A 16,333-nucleotide genomic window follows, 5' to 3' on the forward strand; every position below is an offset into this window, starting at 1 on the left:
CAGGCGCTTTACAGGCTTTTCTTCTATTATTTTTTTTTTTAACGCCATAGCGCCTGAAAAAGGCCCAAAAAAACGCTCCAGTGTGAAAGGGACCTAAAACACTAAAGAAGACATAAAGCAGTGGGCTCTTCACCACCAGCCCACTGACTGGACGGAAGAAGAGCAGCCACAGACTGGTGAGGTCATCTTTCTGATCTCTCCTCCCATCAGCGAGTTCCTTTTTAGCACATTTGCACGAGTCAACGCCTTAAAAAATGCTCCTCTTTCTGCCCTGCTTTCTCCACCAGTGTGCTGTATAGGGTATTGCAAAGGGTAATAACAAGTCAAATTAAGGTACTTATACACTTGTATGGGGGGAGGTGGGGAGTACACTAAATCTTAGTGTTTTTAATCTGTGTCTTTTATATCTTACAAACCAAACTGCAAGACACTGACCCCCAATGAATTACCATTTTGAGTAGGACATATAGATCAACACGAGATACAAAAATACCCATTAAGTTAGGCTATTCCAGTTAATCTATTTCTGCCTGCTCTCTGAACATTGTTCAAAAAGTATCCCAATTATATATTGTGCTTCAGGTACACTACACCCTGCTTAAACTTCATAAGATGGATAGACTGGCCGACCCCCTGTGCGGCAGGTGCAGGCAACACCATGGGGACCTTATCCACCACTTCTGAAGGTGCTCAAAGCTCCACCGCTACTCCGAGTGGGGTACTTGGAACGCTTATTCAAGTGTTTCAAACAACCGTCCCTTTAGACCCAATTCACTGTATCTTGGGAGTTTTGGAGGAGGTAATTCCCGAGAAGATGGTCAGAACTGCATCTTCTAGGGCAGTGTTTCTCAACTCCAGTCCTCAAGGCGCCCCAACAAGTCGTGTTTTCAGGATTTCCCTCAGATGAAACGGCTGTGGTAATTACTAAGGCAGTGAAACTGATCAAGTCACCTGTGCAAAATAATGGAAATCCTGAAAACATGACCTGTTGGGGCGCCTTGAGGACTGGAGTTGAGAAACACTGTTCTAGGGTACCATTTCAAGCTTGAAAATGTATTTTGATGGGATGGAAATCTATTTCACTGCCCACAGTTGCCTCATGGATAACACACATGGGGAACACTCTGGTCATGGAACAGTATATCTATCAACACAGGGGAAGCCCAGGTAGATTTGAAAGAATCTGGTCACCGTGGCTGGATACCGCTAGGCTAATCCCCAGTTGTAAAAAGTATTGGCTCGGGGGGCAAATACAAATGCATGCCAAACTTTTCACAGATTTATTTGTAAAAAAGTGGGAAAACCATTTATCATTTTCCTTCCACTGCACAATTTATGTTCCACTTTGTGTTGGTCTATCACATAAAATCCCAATAAAATAAATTTTTATATTTTTGGTTGTAACATGACAAAATGTGGAACATTTCAAGGGGTATGAATACCTTTTCAAGGCACTGTAAATAGATGTTGTGCAGCAATAGATGTTATTTGTCTGCTGATCAAATAACATGTGTCTTTTGTCCATGGCAATCAGGTACATTGTATCACTATCACATTAAATGTGTACACATCAAAAGCGATGTTTACTGCTCTACCTGGTCTTGGGTAATGCAGCTAAAACCTTATAAGCCTTCAAAAAACACAGATAACTCACTGGTTGAGGTAGAATCCTCGAGTGGATGCAGTAATGCTGACATGTCGGTCCTCCATAGCGATCACATATAAATACATAAGGTCTCCGTGCATCTTTCTATTACCAGGAGGAGGGTTCCAGCCACTCATTGTGAATACTTTCAAACACTGCAAAGGCTGTAATAAAGTAAAATCTTCAGTCACTACAGTATGAAACACACACACATGAGCAAATGAACTCAGCATTGTACAACATCACACTAGCTGTTAGGGGCACACAGGCAGCTATACCATTATAGAAGGTTTAATAGGGTATCCTACTTTCGCAACCAATTTATTCAATACTTTCAGATAACCTTCAGCTAAATAAAAGAAATGTCCAATTCCTGAGGAGTCAAGGGTTTAATGTACTATGGAAGATCAGACACCTACCTCAGCCTGCTTCCACACAACAGCAGCCACAAAGATAAAACATTTTTTCATTTTTTTTTACAATTTGATAGGCAGTATCACAAACCAGGACTTGGATCGATATTTAATCCAAAACCAAAAATGTTATATATTGCAGCCTACCAATCATATGTGGTGGCTGCATCCGTTTCCTTTTTGTTAGGCTTTTCCTTCTGTTTTATCGTGGTGATCTGGCCAATAACACACCTACTGTATTATACAAACACCACTCTGGATAAATGAGCATGGGGGCAGATTTGGACAAAAGCATTAGGGGGATGTATTAGCAGATTTTAATACATTAACAAATTGAAGCTGTACCCTATGTAATACTTTATAAGTTACAGTAGTTTTTTCCTTTTGGATTTTTTTTTTTTTTTTTTTTTAGATACAAGTTGATCATTTTAACCACTTCAGCCCGGAGGGATTTACCCCCTTAATGACCAGGACATTTTTTGCAATACGGCACTGCGTCGCTTTAAAAGACAATTGCGCAGTCGTGCGACATACCAAAAAAATTGATGTCCTCCCCCCCCCCCCCCCCAAATTACTTTCTGCTAGAATACGTATCCAAAGAATGTAAATATGTAATATTATACATACATATACATATATACACACACATACACATACATACACACACACTAAATGTATTCATTAGTTTAGGCCAATATGAATTCTGCTACATATTTTTGGCAAAAAATAAAATATCGCAATAAGCGTATATTGATTGGTTTGTGCAAAAGTTATAGCGTCTACAAAATAGAGGAAAAATTTAGGGACTTTTTTTTTATTGTTTTTAGTGGTAATGGCAGCAATCTGAAATTTTTAGCAGGACTGACATTGCAGCAGACAAATCTGACCCCTTTTGGGGACCATTAACACCAATATAGTTATTAGTGCTAAAAAAAAAAAAAAAAAAAAATGTATAAAATGTATAAATGACACTGGCAGGGAAGGGATTCACAATAGGGGGCGATCCAATGCAGCCATCCCTTCTATTAACTGGTAATCTGCAATATAATAAATGTTTGCTTTTGAGTTTAATACTGCTTCAATAGGAGGGGAAAAATTAAAGCTTTAGAACATATACAGTTGTGCTCAAAAGTTTGCACACCCTGGCAGAAATTGTAAAATGTGGGTATTTATATTGGGGAAAAAAAAAAAAACGCCCAAATTTTTTTTATTTTTTTATATAAGGATAGTAATCATATGAAGCCATTTATCATCACATAGTTGTTAGGCTCCTTGTTAAATCATAATAACAGAAATCACCCAAATGGTCCTGATCAAAAGTTTACAGACTCGGAAATATTTGGCTTTGGTACAAACACACAAATTTAAACACACATATGGCAATTAAAGGTTTTTAGTCCTTGAACACATTCACTGCAGCTTTGAAATCATGCAACTTAATCTAAAAAAAAAAATTAAAAAAAAAAATCACATTATTTTTAAAGCCGCACATCAGTGCAACTTAAGGGGCAACTTGGAATACATCTGTGTGGCTTCATGCACAAATGTCTAGCTAAGTGGCCAAAAGTAGTGCAGAAACTACTTTAAATTCGATGCGGCACCGCAAAGTCAGCGGTGCACCAATTTGAACAGTGGCACTGCAGACAGTAGAGTGCAACTTGTCATGCGATTTGACCTGTCAAATCGCATGAAAGTCGCTCCAATGAGAATAAGGGCTTAATTTGCAATTAGTGACTGTGTAGAAAATAGTCAATCAGCTTGTTAGCTCGCAAGTGGGTGCACTGAGCAGGAAGGATACTGAGCCATGGGGAGCAGAAAAGAACTGTCAAAAAACCTGTGTAACAAGGTAATGAAACTTTATAAAGATGAAAAAATAATATAAAAAGATATCCATAGTCTTGAATATGCCAATCAGCACTGTTCAATCACTTAAGTGGAAAATTCGGGGATCTCTTGATAAAAATACAAAAAAACAAAAACAAAGGTCAGGTAGACCAAGAAAGATTGCAGCCAGAAAACCTCAGGGGAAATACAGGCTGCTATGGAAAAAAGACAAAGTGGCTGTTTCAAGGAGCACAATAGGACGATACTTGGATAAAAAAAAATGAGCTGCGTGGTCAAGTTCCCACAAGGAGGCCTTTACTATGTAAAGGTCACAAAAAAAGCAAGGTTACAATATGGTGGAATGACAAGACTAAAATTTAGTTTTATGGTCACAACCATAAGCGCTATGTTTGGAGAGGGATCAACAAGGCCGATAGCGCCAAAGATACCATCCACACTGTAGTAGTGGCTCACTGATGTTTTGGAGGTGTGCAAGCTTTAAAAAGGCACAATTAATTTAGTAAAAATATTGGCATAGAATTTGCATTCTTTTGCAGGAAAGGTGTGCATTGAACGCTTTTGGACTTTTTCAGCATGCCAAAGACCCTAAGGCCCCGTACACACGACAGAGGAACTCGACGTGCTTGGCACGTCGAGTTCCTCGTCTCGTTTTGGGATGAAGCCGCCGAGGAGCTCGGCGGGCCGCCTTCTCCTATAGAACAACGCGGCCAACGAGAAAATAGAGAACATGTTCTCTATTTTCTCGTCGAGCTCCTCGGCGGCTCCATCGAGCCAAAACTGTACAGACGACAGAGATTCTCGGCAGAATCCGGGTTTTGACCGAGTTTCTCGGCGAATTCTGCCGAGAATCTCTGTCGTGTGTACGAGGCCTAAGAGCAAGGCCAGGGGAAGGAAGTGGATCTATGGATCGGCTTATGTACAACCAGCCTGCCAATACATGGACGGCATCTCAGCTGGTCTCTGCTGCCAAGATTTGATCCATATAAATAAAGTCCGGCTTACAGATATATGCTGATGTATTTAGTTAAAATCATTGCATAGTATAGAATTTCCCATTAGCTGCTCTTTGAAAAGTGACAATGCACGTTAATCACACATGCTTATTCTATTTTTTCCATTCACTTTACCTTCCACTCTTTGTTCTGTGGCTGAAGGGAACAAATAGGCCTCTCCTTGCTTCCTGGTAGTATGTGTTCAGGTGGTGTACAATCGATCTGCTCCAGTTCAGCCCCCTTCTTTTTCTTTTTTCCATTCTCTGAAACAGATAAGATGGCAATCACATATATTCTGATTTTCAGTGAATTTTCAGTATAGCTGAACAGAAGGAATACGGAGGCTGCTGCTGCCCGGCTTCTTGCAATTCTAGTTACCTGGCTATCACACCGATCAAATGGCTTTAGTTCTTTCCAAGTCACCGATCCAACATTCCACCCCTTTGTTAATTTTGACATCAAATTCCAATCTAGTTTTAGTCATAGTCTTGACTAATGTTATGTTATGTTCTCAATCTCTATACTTGTCTGCATTCTGTATGTTATGAAATTGTCATCCCATTGGCTCTGGTGTGTATGTTTTTTTTAAAGACAGCCAAAGCCTTTTGTAAAAGAAAATGCAGTTTTAGTCGTATTTTAGTTGACTAAAATTGTTTTAAATTTCTATTGTTAAAGAAATGGTTTTAATTTAGTTGACAAAACGAACACTGTGCCAGAAAGAGACAAATAATGTGCATTTTTAAAAAGGGCCGCAGCAATGGTAGCCTCCATATTCGCAGAAACAACTTTTAACTTTAATCTATGTTAACCAAGTGCAGCTCTTATATTTGAGCATCATTTTACAGTGTGTGGCATGAGTGTTTAATAGTCAGTATAAAGAATTGTGTGTTGGCAATAAAAACATTCTAATCTACATTTCAAGTGCATCAAAAAATGTAATTTATTTCAGCTTACTAGATCTTAGTGTGGTGGTTACATTTGTTTTCAAGTTTATTTTGCTTTATCCTGTCCCTGGGTGGCTACGTCACTCCTATGGAGAGAGCCATAGTTGTCACTAAAGGCTGCTCTCCTGATATGGACTTACAAACTGTATCTCTTCATCTCTAATACAGAGGGGTAGGGCAATTGGTAGTTTTCATAAGATAACTAGGAAGGAAGATACGGTTCTTTGGAGCTCACTGGAAGTACACTGCATTTCTTGCAAGATCAACAGGTATTTGCTGAAAATTTTCTTAATTTAGTTATCCTTTAAGAATATCCTAAACATCCATAAATCCATACCTCCAAGATCACCATCTGTGAAAACACTTAAAAATGAGAGGGAGTTACAATCGACCCCATTGAATGCATCAGACGGATCCAGGCTCTTTAGTAAGTCTCTTATGTGGCGTACATGAATTCTGGCTTCACGAACGGTGTATGGTTCTAAAAATAAAACAAAAATAAGAGAAGATTACAGTCCAGTGTGTTCCATATACAGTACTGCAATAATCATTATGTATCAGTTTTTGTTTTTATCCGCATTTGTAATGGGGGGGGGGGGGGTGTCTTGAAGAGGTATAAATAAAAAACCCTGTGGCTGTATAAGCCAAAGACCACATAGTGGTATTGCACCCCTGGGCCACTTACAGCTGATGGTGTTTGGCCCAAGCTACTCCCACACACCCGGTAGAGAATCTCTCCCCAGATAAAATGGGAATTTTTCCCTTTAAAACCATAGGCATCAATGATAAACTGGCAGATTCACTGCTAAAATATTCAACCTTGATGCTGCCTGCCCTTCCTGGGCTCTTCTGGCAGCACAAACCAGAATTCCTGACCTGTGCCGACAACTCAAGTAGATCCCGAGTGCCTGAACTACCTCTTGAGAATGTAGCGATCTTTCTCCTGCCGACTGTGGATTAGGAGAAAAATAAAAGGCAAGACACTATCCGGACTAGAAACCACTCTAGGCAATAAAGATGGGAGGAGGACGCAACATCACCTTATTATGATGCAAACCAACAACAGCTCCTTACATGAAAGAGCCACCAGCTCTGACACTCCACTTAGTGAAGTGATAGCAACCAACCAAAGAAGCCACCTTCCGAGATAAAGGACTAACAGTCTCCCAATTGGTTCAAAAAGTGGCCTCTGCAAGGACAGTCAAGAGCAAATTCAAGACCCAAGGACACAAGAGTGGCCTGACAGGTGGGACTGTCTACGTTACACAATGTATGAAGCAGAAATAAAAAAGGATTGAGAAACAATGGACTCTGGAAAAATATGGAAGGGAAGGAACTCTGACCCTTAACGGTACTTACCAATCTGCTTTCACCTACCGCTTTGAGAATTTTTTTTTCTTCTATCTCCCACTCACATATTTCTGTGGGTACCACTTTCTGGCTTCATCCCAGGTATAAAATATTTCCAAGTCTTGTAATTAATGTTCCCTGAAGCCGGCTTCCAGGGGACCTAGAGTGCGGAGATACAGGACTCAAGACTATTAGGTCCCGCTGGCCTTGGAGTGTCCAAGGAGCGACCCACGCAAGACTCGCTGTATCAGTGTACCAAGCCCTCCTTGGCCAATTCAGCTAGCAATATTATCAGTGTTACCACCTCCCAGAAGTAGAAACAGAGGTAAAATGTCAAATAAGGAAGACCTGGTCCACAAGGGTGTTACCAGTGCATCTACCCCCTATTGCTAGTGGAACTCTTGTCCTTGACACAACCTGTTCCAACTTTTTGTAGAACTTGGAATCTAGTAGATCCATCTGCAGAGTTCCCCTGCCACTATTCAATATGGAATATGCACTGGCCATAGAGACGGTACTTGTTGTGCTGTTTCAGCCAGAATGTGGTTCACCTATCTGAGCTGCATGCACTCCTGGTGCCGCTCTGGTGGTTGATATACATGCCACTGAAGAGGCATTTCTGAATTGAATCCACAACTGGTTTGTCCCATAATCCAGAGCAAGGAGTACTGGCCAAAAGCTCCAAGCTATTGATGGGCAGTATTCTCTCCTGTGGAGACCAAGTCCACTGAACTGTAGCCACCTTCAAACCAACTGGAGAGACTGGCATCAGTGGTTATCTTCCAAACGGCTAAAAAGGAAGAATTTCACCTTTTCCAGATTCCGAACCATCAACTGTCAATTTTAGCTCTGCTTTACCCTGGGAACAGAGCCCTCCGTCAAACCAATGCCTGGATCTTTCAAGTTTCAGTCACAGAACGATCCTCTACAAAAGACCTGGAGTAGGACTGTTCGTAGGGAATGTGCTTCGACCTAGATAAAACTTCCTCCTGCAGAAATGTATCGAAGGAAACCCTGGAATCAACTGCTTTCTGAGCAAAGATTGAGGTATAAAAGAGATTTACACCCCCTTTGCCTTCAGCAAGTCCAGCACCAGGGCTAGGAGCTTTGTGAACCCTCAGGAGCTGTGGCCAGTCCGAAGGGCAGATTCACAAAAAATAAATAAAAAAATAGATAACTTTCCACTGCAGTTACAGAAATCGTTGAAAATATGCATTTACTGATAATGGACCCCGCAATCTACCTCTTGCAGAGAGGTCATCACTGAACAGACCGAGCTTATCTGAAACAGAAGGATGCCCAGCGGCTTGAGATCTTAAGATAGACCTCATGTCCCTATTTGGTTTTGGAACCGCTACCATTTAATGGTTTTACAATAATGAGCCCATAACTTTTGCTCCAAGAGCCAATGCAAGGCAAGAGACTACTGACTCTTGTGGCAGATAGAGCTGCGCATCTTCACTGGTTTCACGATTCTTTTCCGATTATGTCAACGTTTCGATTCCACGATGCATCACGATTACTGCCCATGGTTTTCATCAAAAACCCATCAGTGCAGCCTCACCCGTGCCCATCAAATGCAGACTCACCGTGCCCATCAGAGCAGACTTACCAGTGCCTGGATAAATCACACAGCAGGGCATATTTGATTTGAATACTTTGTTGTGCCAGTCCTCCTCTCCCTCCTCCTCTGGCAGACAATGTAACAGAGTCCCACCTCCTAGACCGGAACCTGTGATGGAACACATGGTGACGCAGGGCGGCTGGGGAGGATGTCAGCGAGAGGTGGGAACAGAGAGTGCAGCCAACGCCCACAGCTCCTTTCGGCGCGCCACAGCAGATGACCTCATCATCCATCAATCGATTATGCCAGTAGCAGCATTAATGTCGCATCGTGAACTGCTGAATCGCGATGCATCGATGATGCAATTAAATTCAGCACCCCTAGTGGCAAAACCAGACAGTTGCAAGAGGTGTACTTAACCTACCAGGTTTCTGCCGGCTAAAGATGGAGCGAACCACCTCTGAAAGCGCCCTAAAATCTGGTCTGAGATGCTCTCAAAACATAGCAGTCGCAGATGCCTTCCTCACTTAGGAGGGAAAAAGCTTACAGCCCTGGTATTCCCGGGCAGTCTCCCATCCAAGTACTAACCAGGCTTGATCCAAGATCAGGCGCCACAGTGGCTCAGATTCCTCTGATGCCATTGGTCCAACAGGAGACGTGAACACCACCAGAAGATCACCGGATATTAGGGCTGTGTACCTGCCTCACCTTGCAGTCTCTCCCTACCGGAGTAACTTAGCTGGTCTAACAGGTAAATAATTTAGCGACTACCAAAAACTGATACGCAGTTCCCCAAGGATGCAGGCCTAAAACAACGTTGGTCAACCACTATACAAACCCGTAGGAATGCAAGTATGCAGGTACCCAGGTATGCAAACATGCAGGTATACAAGTATTCTTGTTTAATGCAAATAAGCACATATTAATGCAGTTTAATGCAACACATATGTACGCAGCTCAAGTTATGTAAACATGCATTTATAGAATATGCATTTATGCAAACATGACCTCATGCAAACGTAGTTATGCAAACATGTGTTTATGCAAAACGTGAGTTTAGGCAAACATGCAACATGTTGTAAACATGTGTCTAAGCAACATGCAACCACGTATCAATGCAACCACGTATCAATGCAACCATGTGTCTATGCAACCATGTGTCTATGCAACCATGTGTTTTTGCAAACATGTGTTTAAGCCAGTTTGCAAGCATGCACTTGCTCAACTGCACTGGACCCCATAATAATTTTGCAAGGTTGGCCAAGCATCCAATGCTACTTCAGAACAGCGAAGAAAAAAAAAAAGCTCCTGCAGACCAAAACGCACACCATACTGGAAACACAACCCCTAAAGTGCACCGATACCAATACAGGGGTGTATCGACAGATAGTTGTACAAGCTCCCAGGATTAAGTAGTAAGTGTATACAAAAAAAGGGATTTTTAATACAGCTTACCTGTAAAATCCTTTTCTTGGAGTACATCACGGGACACAGAGCGGCATATTCATTACTAGTGGGTTATATGGAGTACCTTCAGGTGATGGACACTGGCAATCTCAAACAGGAAGTGCCCCTCCCTATATAACCCCCTCCCATAGGAGGAGTACCTTAGTTTTGTAGCAAGCAGTATGCCTCCCAAAATGGTCCCCATAAGAGGGGTGGGAGCTCTGTGTCCCGTGATGTACTCCAAGAAAAGGATTTTACAGGTAAGCTGTATTAAAAATCCCTTTTTCTTTCTCGTACATCACGGGACACAGAGCGGCATATTCATTACTAGTGGGATGTCCCAAAGCAATGCTTACAATGAGGGGAGGGAGACATCTTCCCAAGACAAAAGGATTTAATTTAGAGATATACTCAAATCATAATAAATCCAACTTAGTTGAGAAAAATAAATTTAAATCTTTAAATTTTACTCAAAAGGGAGCCCCCGGAATCCGAGGGTCTCAAACTGCAGCCCGCAGCACTGCCTGCCCAAAGGCTGTATCAGTATTCCTTCTTACGTCCAACTGGTAGAATTTTGTAAACGTGTGGACAGAAGACCAGGTTGCCGCCTTGCCAACTTGAGCCATAGAGATCTGGTGATGTGCTGCCCAGGAGGCGCCCATGGCCCTAGTAGAATGAGCCTTTAATGATACTGGAGGAGGCAACCCTTTCAAGCCGTAGGCCTGAGTGATTAACTGTTTAATCCACCTCGAGATGGTGGATTTTGCAGTTGCCTACCCCTTCTTGGGCCCATCCGGTAAAATGAACAACACATCTGTTTTCCGGATCTTCTCTGTAGCTTTAAGATAGGCCTTCATGGCCCTGACAATATCCAAGGTATGCAGCAACCCTTCCTTTCTGGAAGTAGGTTTAGGGAAGAAGGATGGTAATACCAAATCCTGGTTTAGATGAAAACTGGATATAACCTTTGGTAGGAAGGAAGGATGAGGGCGGAGAACGACCTTGTCCTTATGTAAAATAAGATATGGTTCCTTACAGGATAAGGCTGCCAGTTCCGATACTCTTCTGGCGGAAACTATGGCAACCAAAAATACTAACTTCCTTGTCAGTAAAACCAAAGGAATTTCAGCCAACGGCTCAAAAGGTTGTTTCTGTAAACTTGACAGAACAAGATTTAACTCCCACGGACAAAGCGGGGATTTAACTGGAGGATTAATGCGTAAGACCCCTTGAATGAAGGTCTTAACCAGCGAGTGGGTGGCCAGCGGCCGCTGAAACCATACTGACAAAGCTGAAATCTGTCCTTTGATTGTGCTTAATGCCAGTCCTTTATCCACTGCGAGCTGGAGAAAACTTAATACCCTATCGATGGTGAACTTACGAGAAAGCCATAACTTGGACTCACACCAGCCTGCATAGGCCTTCCAGACCCTGTAATAAATCACCCTAGAGACCGGTTTCCTGGCTCTGATTAGGGTAGAGATTACTTTCTGAGACAGACCTCTACCCCTGAGAATCAGGGATTCAGCCTCCAGGCCGTCAACTTTAGATGCCGTAAGGCAGGGTGGAGGATCGGACCTTGCGATAGCAGTACTGGCCGTAGAGGAAGAGTCCAAGGGTCTCCCACTACCATCCTTAGGATTAGTGAATACCATGCCCTTCTGGGCCATGCTGGAGCTACCAGGAAGACTGGTATGTGCTCCACCCTGATCCTGCGCAGCAGGCAGGGTAGTAACTGGAGCGGGGAAAATGCATAAAGAAGTTTGAACTGATGCCAAGGGCAAACTAACGCATCGGTTCCGCAGGCCCTGGGATCCCTTGTGCGGGACATGAACCTGTCTAGCTTCTTGTTCAGTCTCGATGCCATGATATCCACGTCCGGCACTCCCCATTTCTGGCAGAGTGTCTGAAAGACCTGTGGATGCAGAGACCACTCCCCCGGCAACAGAGTCTGGCGACTTAAGAAGTCTGCCTGTAGGTTGTCGACTCCGGGAATGAATATAGCCGATATGCAGGGCACATGGGCTTCTGCCCACAAGAAAATCAAGCTCACTTCTTTCTGAGCGGCTTGACTCTTGGTTCCCCCTTGGTGATTTATATATATGCCACCGCCGTGGCATTGTCCGATTGTATTTTCACCGGGAACCCTTGTAGTTTGGACGTCCAAGCCCTGAGGGCTAGTCGAGCAGCTCTGAGCTCCAAGATATTGATGGGCAACTGCTTCTCTGCCGCTGCCCAAGAGCCCTGGCGAGTGCAACCATCCAAAATTGCTCCCCAGCCCATCAGGCTGGCGTCTGTGGTTACTATCTTCCAGGTCACAGGACTGAAAGTCTTTCCCTTCAGGAGATTCTGAGGGTTTAACCACCAAGCTAGACTTTGCCGCACTCTTGGTGAGAGTGGCCAAGGAATTTCTAAGGCCTGAGGCCTCTTGCTCCAGGCTGACAGGATGGCTGCCTGCAGGATGCGAGTGTGGCTCTGAGCGTACGGAACCGCCTCGAATGTGGCCACCATCTTGCCTAGTAGCCGCATACATAGGCGAACAGTTGGCCTTCTCTTGCTTAGAACCATTTGTATTAGCTCTTTGATGGCCTTTAATAGGGGTAGAAACACCCTCTGTTGTTCTGTATCCAATCTCATGCCGAGATAATCCAGCTGCCTTGTGGGCAGGAATGCTGACCTGTCTCGATTTAGGACCCAGCCGAACCTCTCGAGGTACTGAACCGTGAGGGCCACTGCTCTTTCCAGGCCAGGAGACGAATGGTCTACGACCAAGAGGTCGTCCAGGTAAGCCAGGACCGTGACCCCCTGGATCCTTAGATTGGCTAGGATTGGGGCTAGGACCTTCGTGAATACCCGGGGGGCCGTAGCCAACCCGAAGGGGAGCGCCACAAATTGGAAATGACGCTGAGCCACCGAGAAGCATAGAAATACTTGATGTGGCTGAAAAATTAGCACATAAAGGTAAGCATCCTTTATGTCTATGGACGCCCTGAAGTCGTCCTTCTGGAGCACGGCGACAGCTGACCGAATAGTTTCCATCCGGAATGAGCGGACCTTTAGATACGCATTTACTCCCTTTAAGTCCAAAATTGGCCTGACATCGCCGTTGGGCTTTGGGATGATAAACAGGTTGGAGTAGAACCCCAATCCCTGTTCCCGGACTGGTACTTCTACTATCACCTTCTGGCATAGCAGATGATTCAATGCCGCCATCAATGCGGCTCCTTTCACAGGGTCGCCTGGTACTCTTGACTCCTGGTAATGAGGAGGGAATTTTAGAAATTCTAGCTTGTAGCCCGTGGTCACGGAAGACCGTACCCAGCAGTCGGGAATGGTGGCCTCCCAAACCTCTGCAGAGAGACGCAGCCTTCCCCCCACCATCGTGGGTGGGGGCGCCCCTTCATAGGGCCGACTTGGGGGCTGGCTTCGCAGGCTTGCGGTACCACTGCTTCTTGCCCCCAGTGGCTTGGCCCTGCGGCTTATTGTTAATGCCTGATCTTGCAGGAGGCCGTCGATACTGTTTGGTATTAGAGGGCCCCTGCCCCGGGGAGGGCTGGCGCCTAAATGCGGGCCCTCGTGCCTTCTTCTTGACTGGCAAGAGAGTGCTTTTGCCGCTTGATATAGTCTGAATATATCTATCCAAGTCTTCTCCGAAGAGACGTCCTCCATGGAAGGGAACCCTACCAGGAGTTTTTTGCACGGGGGCTCAGCCTCCCAATTCTTCAACCATAAGAGCCTTCTCATATGGATTAGAAATAAGAATAAACGTGACGCCTGCTGGATGGAGTCCTTGATAGCATCCACCGTAAAGCGTATAGCCTTGGGTATATCCAAAATTCCTCTGCCTGCTGGGCAGGGATAAGTTTAAGCATTTGCTTAGTCTTATCTGATAATGCTTGGGCCACTCCAATAGCAGCCACAGCGGGCTGAACTATCGCCCCTGCTGAAGTAAAGGAGGCCTTAAGTAATGTTACCAAGCGTTTATCAACCGGATCCTTAAACACCTGCAAGTTAAAGATCTGTTCACACATGAGATGGCTGCGTCCACAGTAGGGACAGCCCATCTCTTTGAAAACTCTTCCTCTAAGGGTTACCTGTCTGGCTTAGCCCAGTCCTGAAAAATCAGGTCCTTTAACAAAGGATGTACCGGGAATACCAAATTGGCTTGGGGCGCTTTCAGGGAGCCCAATGAGGATACCGCGGAGGCCAGAGGCTGAGGCACAGGTATCTTAAAAGCCAACCGCACCATATCCGTTAGGGACTGAACCCACAGTCTTTCTGCGTGAGAAGCTGAAAAAGGTTCCTCTATTGTAGAATCCTCAGAACCCAAATGGTCAAGGTGATCCTGACCTCCCTCGTCAGTCGGAGAGGATATCCTCCTCCAGAGACTCAGACCTGGGAGACGGGGATCTAACCCGCTTCTTCCCTGCCAAAGATGCCGTAATTAGAGCGGCCATCCTCCTTTCCAATCCACCCAAGGTGGAGGCTAACATCTCTTCCGTTACATAGGAAGGAGCTGGTTGAGTAGGGCCAGCCATAGCACCTAGCAACCCTGATGGCTCACCTAGGACAACAACTTCCGGGCATTCCGGAGTAGTAGGGGCCACTAGATTTTGGATATCCTCAGAGCCCAATGGAGAACCTTTTGGTTTTTTAACCGTTTTAGCGTTCTTAGCGCTACCTGCACCCTTAGGAGCCATAATATACAAATTCTGAGGCACTCCGCTAGTATACAACTGACTGTAATAGCTGGAGAAAATACACATATAATCAAATAAATGTGAAACAATAGGATAGGGTAATGTTAGAGGGACTCCAAACCTCCCATAACCTATAAAAAGGGAAAATCAATACTGAGCCCCAAGGGCTTCAACCAGAAAAAATCTTTTTTTTTTTTTTTTTTTTGTCTGGTATTGACCCCCTAATGCTGGGCTAGGTGAGCACCCTAAGTGTTCAAAGGCGCTGCTTAGTACACAGGCTTGAATGCAAACTTTTAAGCCAGAGGCTCCTTAGTAAGGTGTACTTCCCACAACTGCCACCGGGTGTCACTGTGCCAGAAAGCTCTGTCAAACCTTCCTATGCTGTAGCCAGCATCGCTGCTCCGTGTCCCCTCACAGCCTTTACAGACTGAACAGCCCTCCAGGATTTATCCTCCCTGTGTGCAGGGGGGAGGAGCCGTCCGGCGTCAACCGCCCCCTCCCCGCAGCACCGCCGCGTATGCGCGCGCACAGATAAGTAAAAGCGCGCGCACGCGCGCGCGTCAAACGCCGCTAGGGGAAGCAGGAAGCCATGTGGAGAGGAGACACCAGGACCTTAGACGCTGGAGCAGCAGACACAGGTAAAAGGGAAGCTTTAAACTGTCTCCCTAATGGTATGGTTCCTTCTCTGTGGAACACCCTGCCCAAAAAAAGGCCCTCCTTGTGACAGAAGCAGCAGCAGCCTACTAGCCCAGCCAGGGGAACTATACCTGGGTGTTTTGAGCCATCCCGTTTGAAAACTTTGTGGTTCTCCTTTGCCCATGCACAGAGGCATAAATAGGCTGCCCAAGAATCCCCTGTAGGAAGCCTACTGACAAACCAAGTTCCGTAGGCCCCCTGCTTACCTTTCCACGCCGCAGGGTATTGCTCTGCAAGAGGCCCAATCTTCACCCTTCACCGTGGGTATGGTCATAGACCTTCAGGGACTGGGGTCTTAAAAGAACACCACAACCTGGACCTATACAGCACCACTGGCAACAGGTATTCTCTAGGTTAGAAACCAGACCTGGAACCCAGGGTCCAGCCCTCCAAGGAGAGGCATTATAGGCAAAACCCCATCCACGAATTGGGGCCCGGGTACCGTCCACTTTGGCTATGAAGCACCTTGGACGGATCCGGTCAGCTGGCCCTGGTCCCAAGGACTACTACAGGCACAGCCTCAACGTGCACCAACACCTAAGACACTGGCGAAAAAACTAAGGTACTCCTCCTATGGGAGGGGGTTATATAGGGAGGGGCACTTCCTGTTTGAGATTGCCAGTGTCCATCACCTGAAGGTACTCCATATAACCCACTAGTAATGAATATGCCGCTCTGTGTCCCGTGATGTACGAGAAAGAAAGAATACCTTTATGCAGTAATTATGACTTATCTGGT

At 44.9% G+C, this 16,333-nt stretch overlaps 1 protein-coding gene across 3 annotated transcripts in view; it reads right to left on the reverse strand.

Annotated features, from left to right (window-relative positions):
• Positions 1 to 16,333, reverse strand: part of CLUH (clustered mitochondria homolog) — a 94,361-nt gene that overhangs the window by 46,931 nt on the left and 31,097 nt on the right. For all 3 annotated transcript variants that reach the window (XM_040338448.1, XM_040338447.1, XM_040338450.1), the window contains exons 4-6: positions 6,177 to 6,320; positions 5,031 to 5,158; positions 1,655 to 1,809 (exon numbers count right to left, since the gene is read on the reverse strand). In XM_040338448.1, coding sequence (XP_040194382.1) covers positions 1,655 to 1,809; positions 5,031 to 5,158; positions 6,177 to 6,320 — 427 coding nt within the window. The remainder of the gene's footprint in view (positions 1 to 1,654; positions 1,810 to 5,030; positions 5,159 to 6,176; positions 6,321 to 16,333) is intronic.

The sequence above is a fragment of the Rana temporaria genome, chromosome 2 (assembly GCF_905171775.1).
Source record: "Rana temporaria chromosome 2, aRanTem1.1, whole genome shotgun sequence".
In the NCBI taxonomy this organism is placed as follows: domain Eukaryota; kingdom Metazoa; phylum Chordata; class Amphibia; order Anura; family Ranidae; genus Rana; species Rana temporaria.